Here is a 17920-nt window from a genome sequence, read left to right as displayed (position 1 = left end):
CTATCTCTAGCTAAGAGAGGTGCAAATAGTGTCTCTTGTCTTTTGGAGTGGTTTGGATTAAAGCAGGCCATGCAGGATGTCCAGAGGAATGGAAGGCCACTTGAGCCTGGGAGTTCAAGGACAGCCTGTGTGGCATAGCAACGGATGCCTCAAGAAGAAAGAAACCCCTGGCCCTACATTTAAAGTGCTAAGTGGAGGGCCTAGTATAGTATAAGTAATCATTTTGTTACCTTCCCCACCGCTCTATTAATTGAAAAGCCATTCTACTTGTAGTTGACTGAAAAGAATCTCGTAAGTCAAACATAAACCATAACTGCACACTGACATAAACAGCGGCAGGTGGGAAGCAAATACAAAACTGTGCCGCTGTGCTCAGTAGGCAGCTCTGCCTCATCTGTGGGTGTCTATGCTTGGGCACTGGACTTACTAAACTTTATTTAGTGTTTAAAAGTATCTAGAAAGTAGTTATTAGTAATGTTCTGGGATAATGCACTTACATAATTTCTAAAATACCTAATTCATGCTAGTCATTGAGCAAGCCATCAGAAATCCTACCTGAGATGCTGCCATAAGACAGGCAAACTGACCTGCATGACATAACTTCCCCACCTGCCGGGCTATTTCAAGACTCAGTCTTTGCATAAAAGTCTATAAGTACTCTACATTCTATAATAGTGGTTCTTAACCTGTGGGTTTTGACCCTTTTGGAGTCATATGACCCTTTCACAGGGGTGGCATATCGAATATTATTAACATTACTCTTCATAGCAGTAGCAAGATTACAGTTATAAAGTAGCAACAAAGTAATTTATAGTCAGAGGCCGCCACATGAGGAGCTGCACTAAAGGCTCAGAGCTGTAGTACGGTTCTGTAGATAAAGGTTTTCAGTGTTGGAGGTGTGAATTAGCCTATTCATCTATACATACTACTATAGACATATATATCCCATATGTAACATTTCTCATGTCTCTGGAACAATAAAATAAAGGCTAATGGCACAAGTACATGTAGAGAGCGTCTATTAACCATAAGGAATTTTAAGACTCGTTTATGCTCAAGGATTATATTAAAATATCATAATTATGGATTTAGCTCCTTAAAAATGACATTTATTCCACCTCTGCCACTGTGCATGCATGCGTGTGTGTGTGTGTGTGTGTGTGTGTCTGTCTGTCTGTCTGTCTGTCTATCAGTGTATGAGTGCCTTGTACACATAGAGGGTGGAGGACAATTTAAAGGAGTTGGTTTTCTCTTTCTACCATGTCTACTATGTCTACCTAGGTCCAGGAGAGCAAGTTTAGGAGACCAGGCTTAGTGGTAAGTGCTTTTACTCACGGAGCCACCTTACTGGCCCCAATAATTTCTTTCTTTCTTTTTTTTTTTTCTTTTTTTCTTTTTTTCGGAGCTGGGGATCAAACCCAGGGCCTAGCGCTCTACCACTGAGCTAAATCCCCAACCCCAATAATTTCTTTTAAAACTGCATGTTCCAGTCCCTCCCAGGAAAGTGTATATGAGAACATGAGCCTCAGTCATAAAAACGGGAATCTTTCAACTTATGTTAATACGCTGTGCAGCTACCGAACAACTAAGCATGCTTTACTTTACCTTTCTTTCAAGTATGTTTTTCAGAACCTGCTTAAACAAATATCCTTTAGTTTCAAAACCCGCGTCACAAGGCCCCATGACATACTTACGTAAGGAGTACCTGGTGGGAATTTCATGATCAATCTAACTATCTTGGTACATTCCATCATGCAACATCTTGGGCTCGAAGGCAATTGCTTCAGGTTGAAAATTTATAACAATGAAAACAAGTTGTATTTATCTGGGGTTTTTGTTGTTTTCATTTGTTTTGAGGACAGGGGATGTAACCCAGGGCCTCACACATGCTAAGTAAGTACTTGACCACCAAGTTGCATTACCATCAGCGCACTTAAAATGTCCACAGCTACTAACAACTAAAACCTCTGTACCAGCCAGATCCGCAGTGAGCGGAGTGAGCAGCAGAGCTGCTAACACGCACAAAAATAGGCTTTCTGGACAGCTGTGCTAGGAACTGCTTTACCCATATCTCAGAAACGACATCTAGTATACAGGTCTAACTTTGGTGACAGCATACTACTGAAACACTGGATGAGATTCAGTTAAGAACACTAAACATTCAAATAACCTAATAAATATATTATAACTATATTAGAAAGTGAGTTTATCAATGAATTAGCTGTTCAAACGGTGTAGGAAATAAAAACATCATTATGTTTAAATGTCTACTAAACTCTAAGGGCTGGAAAGGCCTTTTGTGGTTTGCTCGTCTATCCAGGCTGCAGTCACTGTCAGAGGTTTCTTTGCAGATACCTGCAGATATAGCCAGGCGAAACCACAAAACTTGTTACCTTAATAAATAATATCCGGGGTTGGGAATTTGGCTCAGTGGTAGAGTGCTTGCCTAGCAAGCGCAAGGCCCTGGGTTCGGTCCCCAGCTCCGAAAAAAAGAATAGGAAAAAAAAATAAATAATATCCTAGTCAAATCATACTGGCAGGATTTAAACAACGGTTTGCAGAAGTGAGTTAATTTTCTTGGCTGTGAGAGTAATTTAGAAAAATATCTTTGCTGCTTTGTTAAGTCTCCAAATCTTTAGAACAGAATCAACACTCGCTCTCACAGAGGAATACACTCAGTACAGCTCATAGTAGTGAAGATTTGGACAAACCAGAGGTATAGGTCACTTTTGAGATAGCAAAAAAAAGAACTGATTAGACAGAACTATGCATTGTAGACTAGTCATATCATGTCAGATTACTGAATCAATAAATAACATTTTTTCTTTTCCATATTGAAACGTAATTTGTGGGTGCTTTAAATTTTTTTTTATCCTGATATCAGCATACCATTAGAGAAAATGTCATGTGACAGATCTACCTCCACCCTTCATTCCTTTCTACACAGTTTTATAATGATAATGTTCCAAATCCACTAAATACCTAATGAGATAAATGCATGTGCAGGTCTGACATCAAGCATCTATCAGGCCCGGAATCAAACAATTACCAAGTGGAAAGTACATCTTGTACAAGCTGACAGAACCATTAAATCAGGGGAGCTCTGGGCAGACGTACTGACACTGTAAGAATTACCAGAAAGCATTAATTTGAGCATTAATAAAATGGCAGTAAATAGAGGACAGCTGCCAGATGAATCAGAAATGAGGTTACTGGCCTTGTTAAGCTCACGTCTCACTTTCTCAGGCACAAACTGATCGAGGTAGCGTCTGAAGTGAAGTGCATCAATGGCGACGATCTCCGTGCAGCGTCGCTGCCAATCATCCCTGTGATAGGACAGAAAGGGACAAAGATGTGGAACATGCAGAAGCCTTTAAGTAAGACCCTGGCAGGAGCCATCCTGTTGACATTTTGCAGAGTTAAGATATTAAAAACAAACAAATTATAACCACGGGGCCCAGCAAAGCAGGAGGGCAGAAGACATTCTAGTGTTAGACCAGAGGTGTGCGTACTGCAGACTGCTGAGGAGTGAGAGGAAAGCCAAGGGACAGCATGAGACGACACACTGTAGACAAGTACATTGCTTACAGCGAGCCTCGGAGGCTAAGGGATCTGGGAGAAAACAAAAGAAATCCTAGTCATTGTTTTCCATAGACATAGACATCTGTTCTAAATCACTGGTATATAAAATTACCCCACACTGTACAGGAAATAATCCTGAGAATCAAGCATTACAAAATAATATATAACATTCACTCTAACCTTCTACTTACTGTGCAGCTGGCAGCTACAATGACTATCTTTAAAATGATCCAGACACAAAAGCAGATAAGATACGATGTCTACAGAAATCATATGAAGGACTATCTGAGCTGATAAGTTTGGAAACCCATAAATTTCCCAATAGATCACCTGTTAATAAGCGAGCATGCATTGGTAGCCAAAGAAGATTTGATACAAAAGATTAAAAACAAAACGAAACAAACAAATGCACACCAACCCCTCTGCTAACCTGGGGAATTATGAGGCATACGGAACCACACGGATTACTGCTTCATTACAAGCACATGTGTCAGAGTCAGCGTCAATTGTCAACCTGACACACCCGGGAGAGGGACCTTCCTCACTGGTTTACTGGTGGGCAATGTCACTGGTGGGCAGGTGGCCGTGAGTTGAATGAGGACAGTGGGTGAGCATGCCAGTGAGCAGAACTGCTCTATGGTCTTGGCTACCTCAGCTCCTACCTCAAGTTCTTGTCTCAAGTTCTGGCCTTAGTTAACTTCCTGTGATGATGGGCTGGGAACTGTAAGCCAAAGAAATAAATCCTTCCTTCCCCAAGTTTGTCTGTCATGGCTTTTTTTTTTAAAAAAATCACATCAACAGAGCACAAACAAGAACAACATATTTTATAAAATAAAAAGATACCGTAGCTTGGACTTGACATTACAAATAGTAAGACTGTGATATAGACAGCTGACTCCTTTTGCCAGATGCTTTTTTCATTAAAAAGTGAAGCACAAAGTAATTCCCCTCCCCACCTGGCAGAGTTGTCTTTTAGTGTCACTTAGGAGTGAGCAAGGACACTAACATGTGAAGTCTACTTCAACAAGGAAGGGGACACACAGTAGCAGCAATGCTCGCCACAGGCTGTGCTGTCAACTAGTACCTGGCACCGGGCCACATACATCCCCCCACGTATCCAATACCACAGCCACGTTAAGGATAGCTCAACAAGCGGGTCAAAGGCTCTGGACTCGGATTCGAACTCAGTCTAGGCTTGGACTTGAAAGCGAACCCCGATAGCTCAGAGATGAAGAGCTGCACCTCTATGCCCTGATGGCGTCTGCCTCAACCTTTGGATTTTTATTCTTCTCTTTGACATGTGGAGCCTGGCAATGCTGTCTTGCCTTCCAAAACTCTGGGATACTGACTGTAAAAAGAATTTAAATGGAGTCACCACATAATGGAGGAGACAACGATATCTTATGCCACCAAGTAAAACCTCCAGTGCTAGGAAAGAGATTAGAGCTTGTGGAGTTATTTGCCAAAGGGGTCCCACAGATTTGCCCCAAACACTACAGGCATTGCTGAGGCTACAGATTACTCTCCACAGCCTGATGGTAAGGCCCTGCTATGGAGACAGCATTTACTTACATCAGCAAGCATGGAGAATGGAGCTGGTGCCCAATAGAAGCCTCACCCTTACTGACTAGCGGTCATGGAGCTGGTGGGTGCTCTATACACTACTGAACAGAAAGGTCATCATCGACATCCCCAGCTACAAATCCTGCAACCCACAACAGCAACTGCATGCAAGAGACAGAGACACAACGTGGCGCAAACCACTTCAGAGTGGCTTGAGGCCACTCCATGAGATGGAGTCTGTACTTGACACTGCTAAGGTAGACAAGAATCTGAGACGAGACAGGTCACAGGCGCAAAGTAAAGCCTACTATTACCATCCTGCACAGGGAACACAGCAATGAAATGACTCCTGATGGCAATCACTACACCCACGGATCAGCCACTGTTCAACCCCATCCAGAGCCCTCCTTCAGGGGCGGGTGATTAGCCCTGAAATCCCCACCTGGACAGTGTGCAGTGAGAGACTTTGGACACTCAGTCCCTCTCAAGTCCGATGGATCTGTATGGAAGAGGAACCAGAAAATTCTAAAAGCCACAGGTGAAGAATAATTCCAAGGAAGCAATGTTACAATGTTGTCTAGACACAATAAACTCAAAGAGACTGTGACAACACGCACAAGACTTATGTATGCAAGGTTAAGCCAGACAAAATCCCAGCAGTAAGAAGGGGAGGCAGACACAAAGTGCCAGCCACAATCAAGAAGCTCTTGTAGCTGACGTCTGCTGGGAACAGGTAAGTCAGCTTTCTTGGTGGAGTGTTAGCAGGTATGCTGACCACTCTCCAAGACAAGCTCCCGGCCCTAGGCTCAGTAGTAGCTGACAAATAAAACATGGACATCATGGTTTTGTTCTTGGTTTTGTGGGCTTTGTGTTGTGTGTGGGTACGGAACATGAAGTTGGGTGGGCAGGGAGGTAGGGAGGACCTAAGATTTGGTAAAGGGGAAAGAATATGATTAACATATGTTATATGAAAATAGTATTTTAAATAAAAAACAAAACAGAACAATAAACTTCTGGAAAGGGCAGAGTGCGCCAGAGTCAAACACACGTTCCTTTAGTTTCAACCACACAATACTAAAATCAAAAACACTCACTTCTCACTCCCATCTTCGTGGCTCCGGGCCCAACGATAAGTTTCAGCATAGCCCGTGTATTCACTGTACTGTTCAGTACCTGAAACAAAACGTCTATTAACACCATTGACTTCAGACTCAAAGCATCCTACCTAAGGTGACCAATAAGGTGAGAGCACTATTCTCTTTCTTTCTGCCCCCAAGCCTCCCAAGACAGACTCTCTCTGTCTACATAGTCCTAGCTATCCTGGAACTCACTACAACGACCAGGCGGAGACTATCATTCTTGTTACGTCTGTTCAGTAGTGCACTGGAAGGATATAGTAGGATCCCTGCTGCCATGATGCAAAAACAGAAGTAAGAGGCAAAAAGAGTGAAAGAGATAAGCAGGCCGGGGGGGGGGGGGGGGTAGCTCCATGGGATAGTCTGAACAGAACCCTGGGCTTACCTCCAACACAAAATGTCATAAAATAAAATAAAATAAAATGTAAAACTGTCCTGTAGATGTCATCATTGTTTATACAGCAAATCCCAAAGAATTGCTGAGAGTGGGGTAAAGATAAGAAAAACTCATAAATAAATAAAAGTTAGGTATAAGATGTCTCTGTATATTAACAGCAGACAGTGAGAGAACAAAATACCAAACATCCATTCACACAGTGACAAAAACGTCAATCACCTAGCCAGACTGAGCAACGGATGCAGAAGAGTAACAGAGACACACACAGAGAAGGAGAGCACTCCTCCGAAGCAGAAAACTCCATGATTACGAGGTTGGTTCTTGATCTCTGTATTCATCTCAATGCCAACGGCAATCCCAGTTCCAACAGCTCCCCTCAACCTGTGTCCCTGACCCAGAGGATTGCTGTACTATGCAGATGGACTTAAACTCCTGAGGTCAAGTGATCCTTACACAGTAGCCTCTAAGTAGTTAGAGCGACCGGTACAGCAACACAGGCTTTCAAAACAGTAATTAAGCTGGGGGTGACTGTGCCACGACTTCATGGCCAGCCAAGAAGAAAAGGAAGGAGAATAACAAAATAAAACAAAACCTGGAGTGCTCAACTATCTTAGTTCAGTAATTACTGCATCTCAGCCTAAAAAAGACATGGGAAAGGCCAGAGAAACAGACTGTAGGGCACGGGACAATTAACTAGAATAAGGCATAAGGAAAGGACAGGTCCCCAAATATCGTTGGAAGAAAACAATGATTCATATAAAACACAGACCTCAACAGCTACATCAGGAGTAAACATCGGAGATGAAGAATAGACACAAACATAGAACCTGCAGAGTGAGGACATTCCTAATGGCAGCACTTGAAAGTGGAGGCTAGAACAGACAGCAGGAGTTCAAACTGAAGCATGAGAGTCTCACAAAAATCAAACTCAAAACAAAAATAAGCCTACACAGGAGAACAGCTTCATTGTATGCATTTAGCCAAAGATTTCTTGAACTGGACAGAAAAAAAGCAGTGACCACAAGACTTATAAATGAAACAAAAACAAACCGGACCAAAATTCAAGTTACTGTCAATAAAACACTTTTAGGAAGAGCAGGCTTGGAGGAAAGCCATGTACATGACAGGCATCTGACAATGCCTTATAGAATACTGAGGAAGTCTCAGACATTAAAAATAAAACAAGCAGGTACGAGGAGTAGAGTTTAGAGACCGAGTCCTTTCCAGCATGTGTAAGGCCCCAGCATAGCCCAGCTAAGAAAAAGGAACATGAAATAAGTAAAAACACAACTCCATTTACAAACCTGGTGAGAAGTCACGGACGGACATACGCCTCCTACGGGAAGTGCACAGTGGCTGACACCTGTGACTTAATGCTTCACATCAGCAATCGCATTAAAACCACTGAGATGTCATGATAAGTCTCAATGTATGGCTAAGACAGAAATGGCCATAGTAAAGGCCAGATGTGGGAGCACAGAGTGTTAATCCGTGTACTTGCGAAGCTGAGGCAGATGATTTTTTGTGAGTTCAAGGCCAGCCAGAGTTACAAAGTGAGACCCTGCCTCAAGAAAACAACAAAGACCCAAGCAAACACAACCAACCAACCAAGCACTGAAAAGGCCACACTGAGGGCTGACGGAAGCAGAACAAGCAGAAATCTCGCACTACTGGTGAAACAACGTGGCACAATGATTCTGAAAAATAGACTGGTAATATCTTATAAATTAAACATGAACAGTTTGATCTGGAAATGTCACTTGTAGGTATTTACCGATACAAAACAAAAATGTGTACCAATAAAAACTGTACAAAAGGGGCCACAGAGACAGCTGCTCAGTGATCAAGAGCACTGTTTTTCCAGAGGACTCAAATTCAATTCCTAACGCTCACACAGCACCTCAAAACCCCAGTTCTAGGGGGTCCGATGCCCTCTCCTGGCTACCACAAGCTCAGGCATACAAGCTGTGTACAGACAGAGATGCCGGCGAAGCATATAAACACATGAGATTAAATAACGTGAAGAAAAACTGCTCAGAAGAATGCTCATAGCGGGCTTACTCACACGGGCTGCACATCAGTTAGAGGCCAACCACAGTTAACAGACAATGAGATTCGTATGAAGAGATTTACTACAAGAACTTGGCTCACACAACCGTGGGAGCTAAATTAGCAGGTTTAACAAGCAGGCTGGGACTCAGACCTAGGCAGCAGCTGCTGTCCACGAGAGGGTTTCTTCTGGGAAGCCTCGCTCTTAACTGACTGAGATAGACCCTCAGAGAGTGAGGCAAATAATGCCCCTTCTTAAGTCATAACTACTGTGGACTTTTAATCACTCTACAAATTATCTTTAGAGGAACATATGAATTCAGTGTGTGACTACACAGAGGCTATGGCTGAACTAAGACAAACCCATAATAAACTTAAAAAATAAGTCTGGCATAGTGTCTCACGTGGAGGCTGGAATCACCACTAATTTGAGGCCACCAAGTCTACAGTGAGTCTCTTTCTGAAAACAAACAAGAGAATGAAAAGAAACAGAGAAAGGAGGTAGGGGGACGAGTGTCAACAGTCCAAAGTAAATGAGCAGGACGATACAAAACCAGTGGGGCCTACACAGAGCAGCAGATGTTACTTAGGATAAAGCACAGAGCCGGGGAGCTCACACCCCAAAACAGGACGAGCCTCAGTAGGTGGACTCACTAACCTTTAGGAAATATATGAGGAAATATTTAGGAATAAAAGGGACCAATGTCTTTAATATACTCTTAAATATTTGAAGAAAAGGAAATGGAGAAGAAAAGAGGTGGTAAGCTGGTACATTTGTACAGAATATGGAAAGCCGGGTGTGCTGACATGCACCTCTAATCCTAACTCAGGAAGTTGAAGCACGAGGATCCTGAATTCAAGAACAGCCTGAGTTACAAAGTCACACACTACCCCTTACCCCCAGTTGAAAATTCAGTATTTTTTCCTTGTGATAACTGTGTAAGTTTGGAGTTTCTTCTAAATACATTATGTGCATGCACAAAGGACACAGGCATGCACCATTGTGAAAAGTACTCTATTTTTGGTATATGATCCCCACAATAAAGGTTAGGTATTACAGTTTCTATTTACTGTTTAGCATGCCACCTTTCAAGATAATTTTAAAGTAATTTATATCTTAAGTCCCATAAATTTACTTAGAACTTAGTATGTTCAACATCCACAGAGCACACATAAAGCAAGGGAAGCAGTTACCACATTAGCGGAAGTTAAAACAGTAAGTTCAGATGTGTTCTACAGGGACACATGATGGACTCTTTAGAAGCTCACATTTGTGTCCAGGCGGCAGCTCTGAAGGCAGAGGGAAAGACGCTGCTGGGACTTTGAGAGCAGCCTTGGTGACAACAGGAAGCCGCTTCCTCACAGAGCAGTGTGGTGAAAAGCACCAACCAACATTAGGAAACACGGGCCTGCAGGTGAATCGCCACTGGTCATGTGACCCGGCTAACCATCACCTGAAACTCACTCAGAGTTATTAACAGTGCTCATTTTCTTAACCCCATGAATCACTTGGAAAACTGAGTAAGACAAAGAAAACTCCTTCAGAGCCGCATCAGTGAACTTGACTCAGGAAACAAAGCCGACCCTCTTACCTGAGCATTTACACTCCTGTTTATTTTCTGTCCAGAAGTAGAAAATCTCACATTTCCTGTTCACAACAGCAGCAGCAGCAAAAGGCTGCCTACTATGACCTTGTAATTATGCAAACACATTTTGTCTTTTAAAAGCAAAATAGCTGAAAACTTTAAAATAGCAATTATTATGTTTCTACCTAAAGTGAGGACTGTTGGCCTTCTTTCCAAAGAGAAATGAAGGTATATAATTTCCTCTGCATCAGGAAATTAAAATTAATGCTTCCTTCTGGCTCTAAGAAAATCAAACCTTGGGCTTTTTCTAAGTAGACAAGTTATATACATATATCACTGTCTTTTGAAAAACGAATGCTTTTAATATATTTTAAATTCAAATTTATTAATAATAAGCCATGATGGAAATATAAAAGGAAACATTGGGGAGAGCCATGAAGATGAAGGCTTCTGAATTAGTGAGACAGTCTGCCTTGGGACAGGCTAACAGACTAAACAGACCTTCACTTAAGGAAAGGTCCTATCAAGAGCTCATGGCAGTATATGAGTTTTAGACGTAGTAAGAAGTGTCTCTAGTTTTTCTTACTATTAACACAAGCTTAGAGTGAACTGGGGAAAAACTGGGGAAAGTAAGGAAGCTACTTGTCAGGCAGTGGACAGGCAGTTTACATGAGGACCTCCTATCCTACTCCACTCAGTGTCACCTGAAGCTGTGACGGTGGAGATGCAACAACACTCTCGCCTTCAGTCTTCACAGTCAGTAACATTTTGTAAAGACAACCAGCATAAAGACACGTGATCTCCAAACGTTCAAGAACACCCCAGCTGCACTCAGCGATGGGCTGTCTCTGCAGAGGTCACTCAGCGATGGGCTGTCTCTGCAGAGGTGGCCTTCACGCTCTAGTTCATAAAGATGGTGGAGAGTCATGAGCAATGGCTCACTTCTGACTCGTCTATCACTTCTGCTGACCACAGATCCCTGGAGCAGACAGTCCTGATGCTCTGACTGGCTGCTGGGTGGGGTCTTAGGTAAATTAACTATTCTTCTGCTGACCAAGTTTCATCTGGAGGTAAGTGTAGACATCTGTCTGGGTTATGTGCTCAACAAACAGAACCAAGAGAAGAACCCTGTAGAGCCCCTAACACTCGACACCGAAGCTGTACTCTAGAAGCTGTACTCTAGAAGCTGTACTCTAGAAGCTGTACTCGTAGCTACTATAGTGAGAATCAGAGCAAACAGAAATAACACTGTCTGAACAAAAGTATTTGCCTGTTTGCATGACCTGTTTCATGTTCATTTAAAAGTCTGATAGCAACCAGATGTCCCACAATAATGACAAATTTAATTTATTTCCAATTTCTCCAAACTCTTCTACAGATTCAGGCAGCACAGTCACAGCCATTAGGTCACTGAGCTTAGCCACATCACTGAAGGAATGGAATTGATCAGGCAGATAAATTACAGTGCCTGGCTAAGAGTCTCCTAAGGAGGGAGATGGCAGAAGTCCAGATACCAAATAGATGATGAAATGGTCGCTCCCATTAAGGGACATCGCATCACAGATATTAATTAGAAGCACTGTAATAAAGTTAAGTGCATGTGGGGGAAAATGCTGAGTTAAAAGTCACCCCAAATGTCCTTAGCTTGAGGTCATCACAAATCTGAAGGGAAGTCACAAATCTACAATTTTCTGTTTATTTTACAATAGCTGCAGGTAAGTCAGAGGTCACTGACAATTCCAGAGTGACCCTTTTGTAGGTTGGGGACAAGCTATCTTAAGCAGAAGTGGGGTGTAGGCAAGAGGGAGAGAGAGACCAGGCTAATGTTTGCCCTAATATAGCCAGGGAAAGAGCTATCCCTCACTCACTGTAACATTAATAGCAGATAAGATTCTTTGCCTACCATAAGAGAATGAAGTAAGTTACCATAAGTAAATGGAATTGAATTTAAAGGCCTAGCATTTTACCAAGGTCAATTTTTTAATTAAACTATTTACTTTACATTTTTATCACAACTTCTCCCTCTTCTCCCCATGCCCTCCCCCCCTTTTAAAGGATGTAAACTCTTCTCCAAAACTAATTAGCTATTTTGTCATTAGTCTTCAATTTAAATTCTAAAAAGATTAAACATTTTTTAAAGTTATCGTCAGTATACATAAGTGATAGGAGCAGTAACAGCCTCAATGTCCAGAGTTCATGAAAAGAGCAGAAGGCAGTTTCGTCAGTCAACAACAGGCACTCAGCAGTCCTTCCCTCACTTCCCCTCAGTGATCTGTGAGCCTTCACCTCCCCAGTGACTTCCCAAGCTCACCCACGTACCTACGCGGCAATCACCGACTAGAGAGACAAGCAGTACAGGAGCTGAGACAATGCTGAGAATGAAGGGGTCTACCTTTCCAATTCAGAATTCTAGAAGAAATTCTTCATGTTATTAACTTGAAATCTAAGGATCTAAGAAGAAATTCTTTTGCTGAGGTTCTAACCTTAATTTCCCATATAAAGTAAATAAATGTTGTTTGCCTCACCTCACTAAACTATCAGATCATGTAGGTAAGAATGCTTATCTGACGTGAAGCCATTCTACATAGTAGCAAGACCACATTAAAACAGTAACTACTGCAGAAGTCAGCAACCCAGCAGCCACCAGGGAAGACGCAAGAAATGCTGAAGCTCCCTCAAAGTCTCATTCTTTTCTGAGAACAGTCATTAGGCCTTTTCACTGGGGAGATCGAATGCAAAAGCTGTCTTGACTTCACACACCCGGACTTACCCAGTGTGAAAAGCCCAGTCTCCAAGCATTAGAGGAGGGCAGCACAGGTCCCTGCTTACCATAGAGACTGCTAAGGTGGGGGCCACCACATGGAGCAAGTAATAGATTAACCAAAATGTCCAAAGAAAGCTGAAAACAAGATGCCAACAAGGAGCTTAGAAAAGTTCTAGCATATTTCTGGGAATGCAGAACACCGTGTGATACAAATGCCCAGAAAATCCAGAGAAGCCTTCAACTTTCCCCACTGCCCAACCTTGACTCTTTTAAAGAGGGTCATCAGTGACCTGGTGGAAGGGTGAAGATGCCAAGCATGCATGCACACAGAGCACCCCAGCAAAGCAGGAAACTGCCTTATCCAGCCGCCTCAGTCACCTAAGAAATCTGCAGTCATTCGCTACCCACTAATCGAATGGACAGAAACCTTATTGACGACACTCAACAAGCAATACAGACTCCTCAGAACTTGTCTAGAGAAGAAATGAAGTAAACAATACAGGCCAATGACAATACCTCCGATGGGGGGAACCCAATTTCTAGGGTCACTGTACTACTTAAAATGTTCAGCTCTCATCATCAACTACAGCAGAGAATCATAGTCACATGTAAACATAAGACAGTTGCCCCACATCCAGAAATAAAGTAGTCAACAGTAAATCAGTAAACCGATGCTGGACTCGGTCTAAAAGCACAAGTCAGTACTAAAAGAAAGTACGTATGCATGTAAGGAAGTGTGAGATGTGATCCTCGCACAGATGTACTAGTGCAAGACTGTTAGCACCTGCCAGCCATCAGTCCTGACAACTAGAGCTTGATCCTCACAACCCACAGTGAAAACAGAAAACTGACTCCTGAAAGTTGTTCTCTGATCTCTAAATGACACCACGGCATGTACACATACATGTATGCAAATAAACAAATAAAAAAATAAATTCATTAAAAATTCTTTAAAATGACACATTAATATAGAGACAAACTATTGGGAGGAATTCTAGAATTGAAAAGTACAATAACAGAAAAAAAATCCTCTGGAAGAATTTGAGCACATTACAGGTAAATAAATCAATAAATCAACCAAAATTCAATTGAATCTGAGGAAGAGAAAAAATGAATAATGAAGAAAATGAGCAGGGACCCAGAGACTAGTACAAACATCAAGTGTACCAATATGCACACCGTTTGGAGAGGAGGGAAGGGCAGAAAGAACACGTTAACACATAAGGGCCCTGGGGCTAGGGTTTGGCTCAGCTGGGAAAGAGCTTGGTAGATGGGTTCTGAGTCTGAGCCTCATGGTGGTACGGTGGCCCTTGCCTGCAATCCTGTATCTGAGAAGGCACAGACAAGGAGATCTCAGAGACTTATCATCAGCCTAGCCTACAGAGTGAGCCCCAGATCAGCGAGAGACTGTTGGAAGGCCGTCCTGAGGATAGCGCTCGTCCAAGGTTGTCCTCCAGGCTCCACCCACACACACACTCACACACACACACACACTCACTCACACACACACACTCTCACACACACACTCACACACTCACATACACACATTCACACACACTCTCACACACACACTCACATATACACACTCACATACACACTCACATACACACACTCACACACACTCATGCACACTCACACACACACTCACACACTCACACACACGCACACACATACACACGCACACACACTCACACACACACTCACATACACACACACTCACACACACTCACACACACATACACGCACTCACACACACTCACACACACGCACACACATACACACGCACACACACACACTCACATACACACACACATACACACTCACACACACTCAGATACAACATTAAATAAAAGACACGATGGCCACATATTTAATAAATTTGATGACAAGGATAAATCTAAGCATTCCAGAAGCTCACTGAATGCCAAGTAAAGTGAAACCAAACAGATCCATACCCAGAGAAGTCAGAATAAAGCCGTAAAAGATAAAGACTTCTGAGAGCAAAAAAAGGGAAAATTTGATACTCTTTTCAAGGTTTCCTGCAAATCCCAAAGGCCAAGAGTGTGTAGCAAAGCTGCAGCTCGCTCTAGACTTTACCATGCACCTCTCTGCATGGAAGTTAGTTTCATGCACATCTGTATACGTCATAGAAGACATTTTATAACAATAATCCAAAATCTCCTATAACTACAGTTTCCTGCATTAATCTCAAAGACACAACAGAAAACAAAACTCAATTCTATGGGCTTAAAAAAAAGCATCGGTAACTGAGGAAACATTTGGCTTCCTATAGGTATGTTCTTTTAGTTACTCAAATGAAAGGTGCACTTAGATATGCCAAAATATAAAAGATAGGGGATACAGTGTATTACTACTCAAGACATTTTAAGAAAATAAGGTAACAGCAATGAAACAAATAACAAGAATAAATAATAAATTTAAACGACTTGGTGTACAAGCAACACGACATTGCAGTGAATAGAGTCATCAAGCTCATGACCAGAATTCAACCCTGGAAGCCATGTGGTAGGAGAGAACCAATACCCCTAAGTTCTCCTCTGACCTCCACAAGAGCTGTAATATGCTAGCCAACACCCAACACCCCTCCCCCAATTTTTAAAAAATAAAAATAAAATATTGGGTCTAATGCCCATAGAAGAGAAACGCCTTGCCTGGGCAGCTCTTAATCTTCATGGTAGAGATTCAAGATGAGGAAAAACTACCCCATTGTGTAGACACACACACACACGCACACACACACACACACACACACACACTAACCTGTGATAATAAGACATTCATTGTGATCCAGCACCTCAGTGAAGAGCCGTGAAACAATCAACTCAGGATTGATTAAAAATCGGATTTCTTCTTGTACAAGTCCTGCACCAGTTACACCACCTCCAACAAAACGATTCGCAAAATCCACCTATTGGAGAGAATACAGTGTCTAAACAGTGTCTGAACATCTACGTACATCACAAAGAAATACATACTCTACAGACCAAACCTTTTTCTTTTCCATGAAAACCAGTCCCCAAATTCTCCTAAAGAGTGACTACAGTTGCTTAATCCTTCTGTCTCAGGACAGCGAACAACTCTGCATAATTTTTTTATGTCTTAAAACTTTCTAAGGGACCTGGAAAATAGAGCTTTTTAGATAAAATATTAAATAAACACCTTATCTGTATCCCTGGGGTCATAAATCCAGATTAGTTTTGCTGTGAGTATTCCAGGTCATTTCCCTACATCTACTATTCAACCTCCCTTTGACTAATTTAAGTGACCTTCAAACAATCAAACCTTAACTTTCAGTAGTTGTTTTTCTTCTGTGGAAAAATAAAGGAATAAAATTTTGTTTTCTCTGTGTAACAGCCCTGGCTGTCTTGGAACTCACTCTGTAGACCAGGCTGGTCTCGAACTCAAGAGATCCACCTGCCTTTGTCTCCTGAGTGCCACCATGACCCCGCAAGATATAAAATTTTTGTTTCAAATTAAACCCCATTCCAAGTTGCATGAATACTACCAGCTACTTTAGAAAATATAACCAACTGGAGGGGGTGTGGATAAAATCTAGTATAAGAAAAAAGATTTAAGTCCATTAATCTTTGTAATTTACTGCAAGTGTAAACAGCATGATGTCCTGTTTCGGGATGTAGGCAAATGTTCTTCAGAATAAGAGCTTGATCCCTACTAAAGCGTTTCATGACCCTCAGAGAATGCAAAGCCTTACACAAGTGTACACACCACACACACACACACACACACACACACACACACACACAGACATTCAAGTAAAACGATTTATCATGAATTATAAGTTTTTCAACTATTATAAAATGTAAGATCTCTCAAAACTTGTTTGCATTTTTTTTTCTTTTTTTCGGAGCTGGGGACCGAACCCAGGGCCTTGCACTTGCTAGGCAAGTGCTCTACCGCTGAGCTAAATCCCCAACCCCTATTGTTTGCATTTTCTAAAGCAGTGGAATGAAAATATGAAGCCAATTTTAAAGAATAAGAACAAGAATACATAAATTCAGCAAAAAGTATACAAAGATAGAAATTTTAAAAAGACAACATATTCTTTCTTTTACCCATACTAACAAATATTGACAAATTATTGAAATGAATATGTAGGAAACCACGTATTTGGTTTACTAAAATTGAAACTAAACATCTAGAAAAATTATTTATCTTACATAGAAAAAAAGATTTTGGTGAAACTAGTCTATTGACAAATTACACGCCTACAGATGAGCTGTCCAGACATAGGTAATGTGTCTTAGAACTGTCCTGCTTACTAAGCATTCACTAAGCATTATGCTGGAACCTATGAGATAAATAAGAAGCTATGTAGTCCTAGGACTGGAGACGTAGCCTGCAGTGAAACAGTACTTGTCCGGCCATGTCCAAGGATCTGGGTTTGATGGCCACTGCCACAAAGATAAATTCAAAAGTCTCTGGTCCCTGGCCTGAAAGGCCCTGCAGTCTGAGTGGGAGTCAAGTACATAAGCAGGGAGACTGTATGATTACTCATGAAGCTCTGCATGTGGACGCTATGCCTTCTCAGGAGTGGACTGGAGTAAACTCTGAGCACAGAGGAGCCAATGTGGGTTTACAATCGGAAGCAGCATCCAGTCCTGAGTTGGTGGACAGGCTGAGGGGACACAGAATACTGACGGGGTGAACGACTGCTGGAGAGGACTGTAAACAGCCTCCCATTGCTCCTGCAGTGTAGAGGACATCGCACTGGGGGTTATAGAGAATGATGGGCTAGTCTGGGAAGGATTCATTTAGCAACTTAGACCAGTGTTTTGTTAAGAAAACTTAGGTGGGGGTTGGG

At 42.0% G+C, this 17920-nt stretch overlaps 1 protein-coding gene across 6 annotated transcripts in view; it reads right to left on the bottom strand.

Annotated features, from left to right (window-relative positions):
- The window catches only part of Parg (poly (ADP-ribose) glycohydrolase), a 107843-nt gene that overhangs the window by 20723 nt on the left and 69200 nt on the right, over positions 1-17920 (bottom strand). For 4 of the 6 annotated variants that reach the window (XM_087589236.1, XM_087589237.1, XM_087589235.1 and 1 more), the window contains 3 exon segments: positions 15859-16006; positions 6240-6318; positions 3218-3326 (listed from right to left, as the gene is read on the bottom strand). In XM_087589236.1, the coding sequence (XP_087445362.1) occupies positions 3218-3326; positions 6240-6318; positions 15859-16006 (336 nt within the window). 6 annotated transcript variants of the gene reach the window in all.

The sequence above is a fragment of the Rattus norvegicus genome, chromosome 16, assembly GCF_021556685.1.
Source record: "Rattus norvegicus strain SHRSP/BbbUtx chromosome 16, alternate assembly SHRSP_T2T, whole genome shotgun sequence".
Lineage (NCBI taxonomy): Eukaryota > Metazoa > Chordata > Mammalia > Rodentia > Muridae > Rattus > Rattus norvegicus.
Note: the sequence above shows the minus strand (reverse complement) of the source record. Positions and strands in the feature narration are given on the sequence as shown.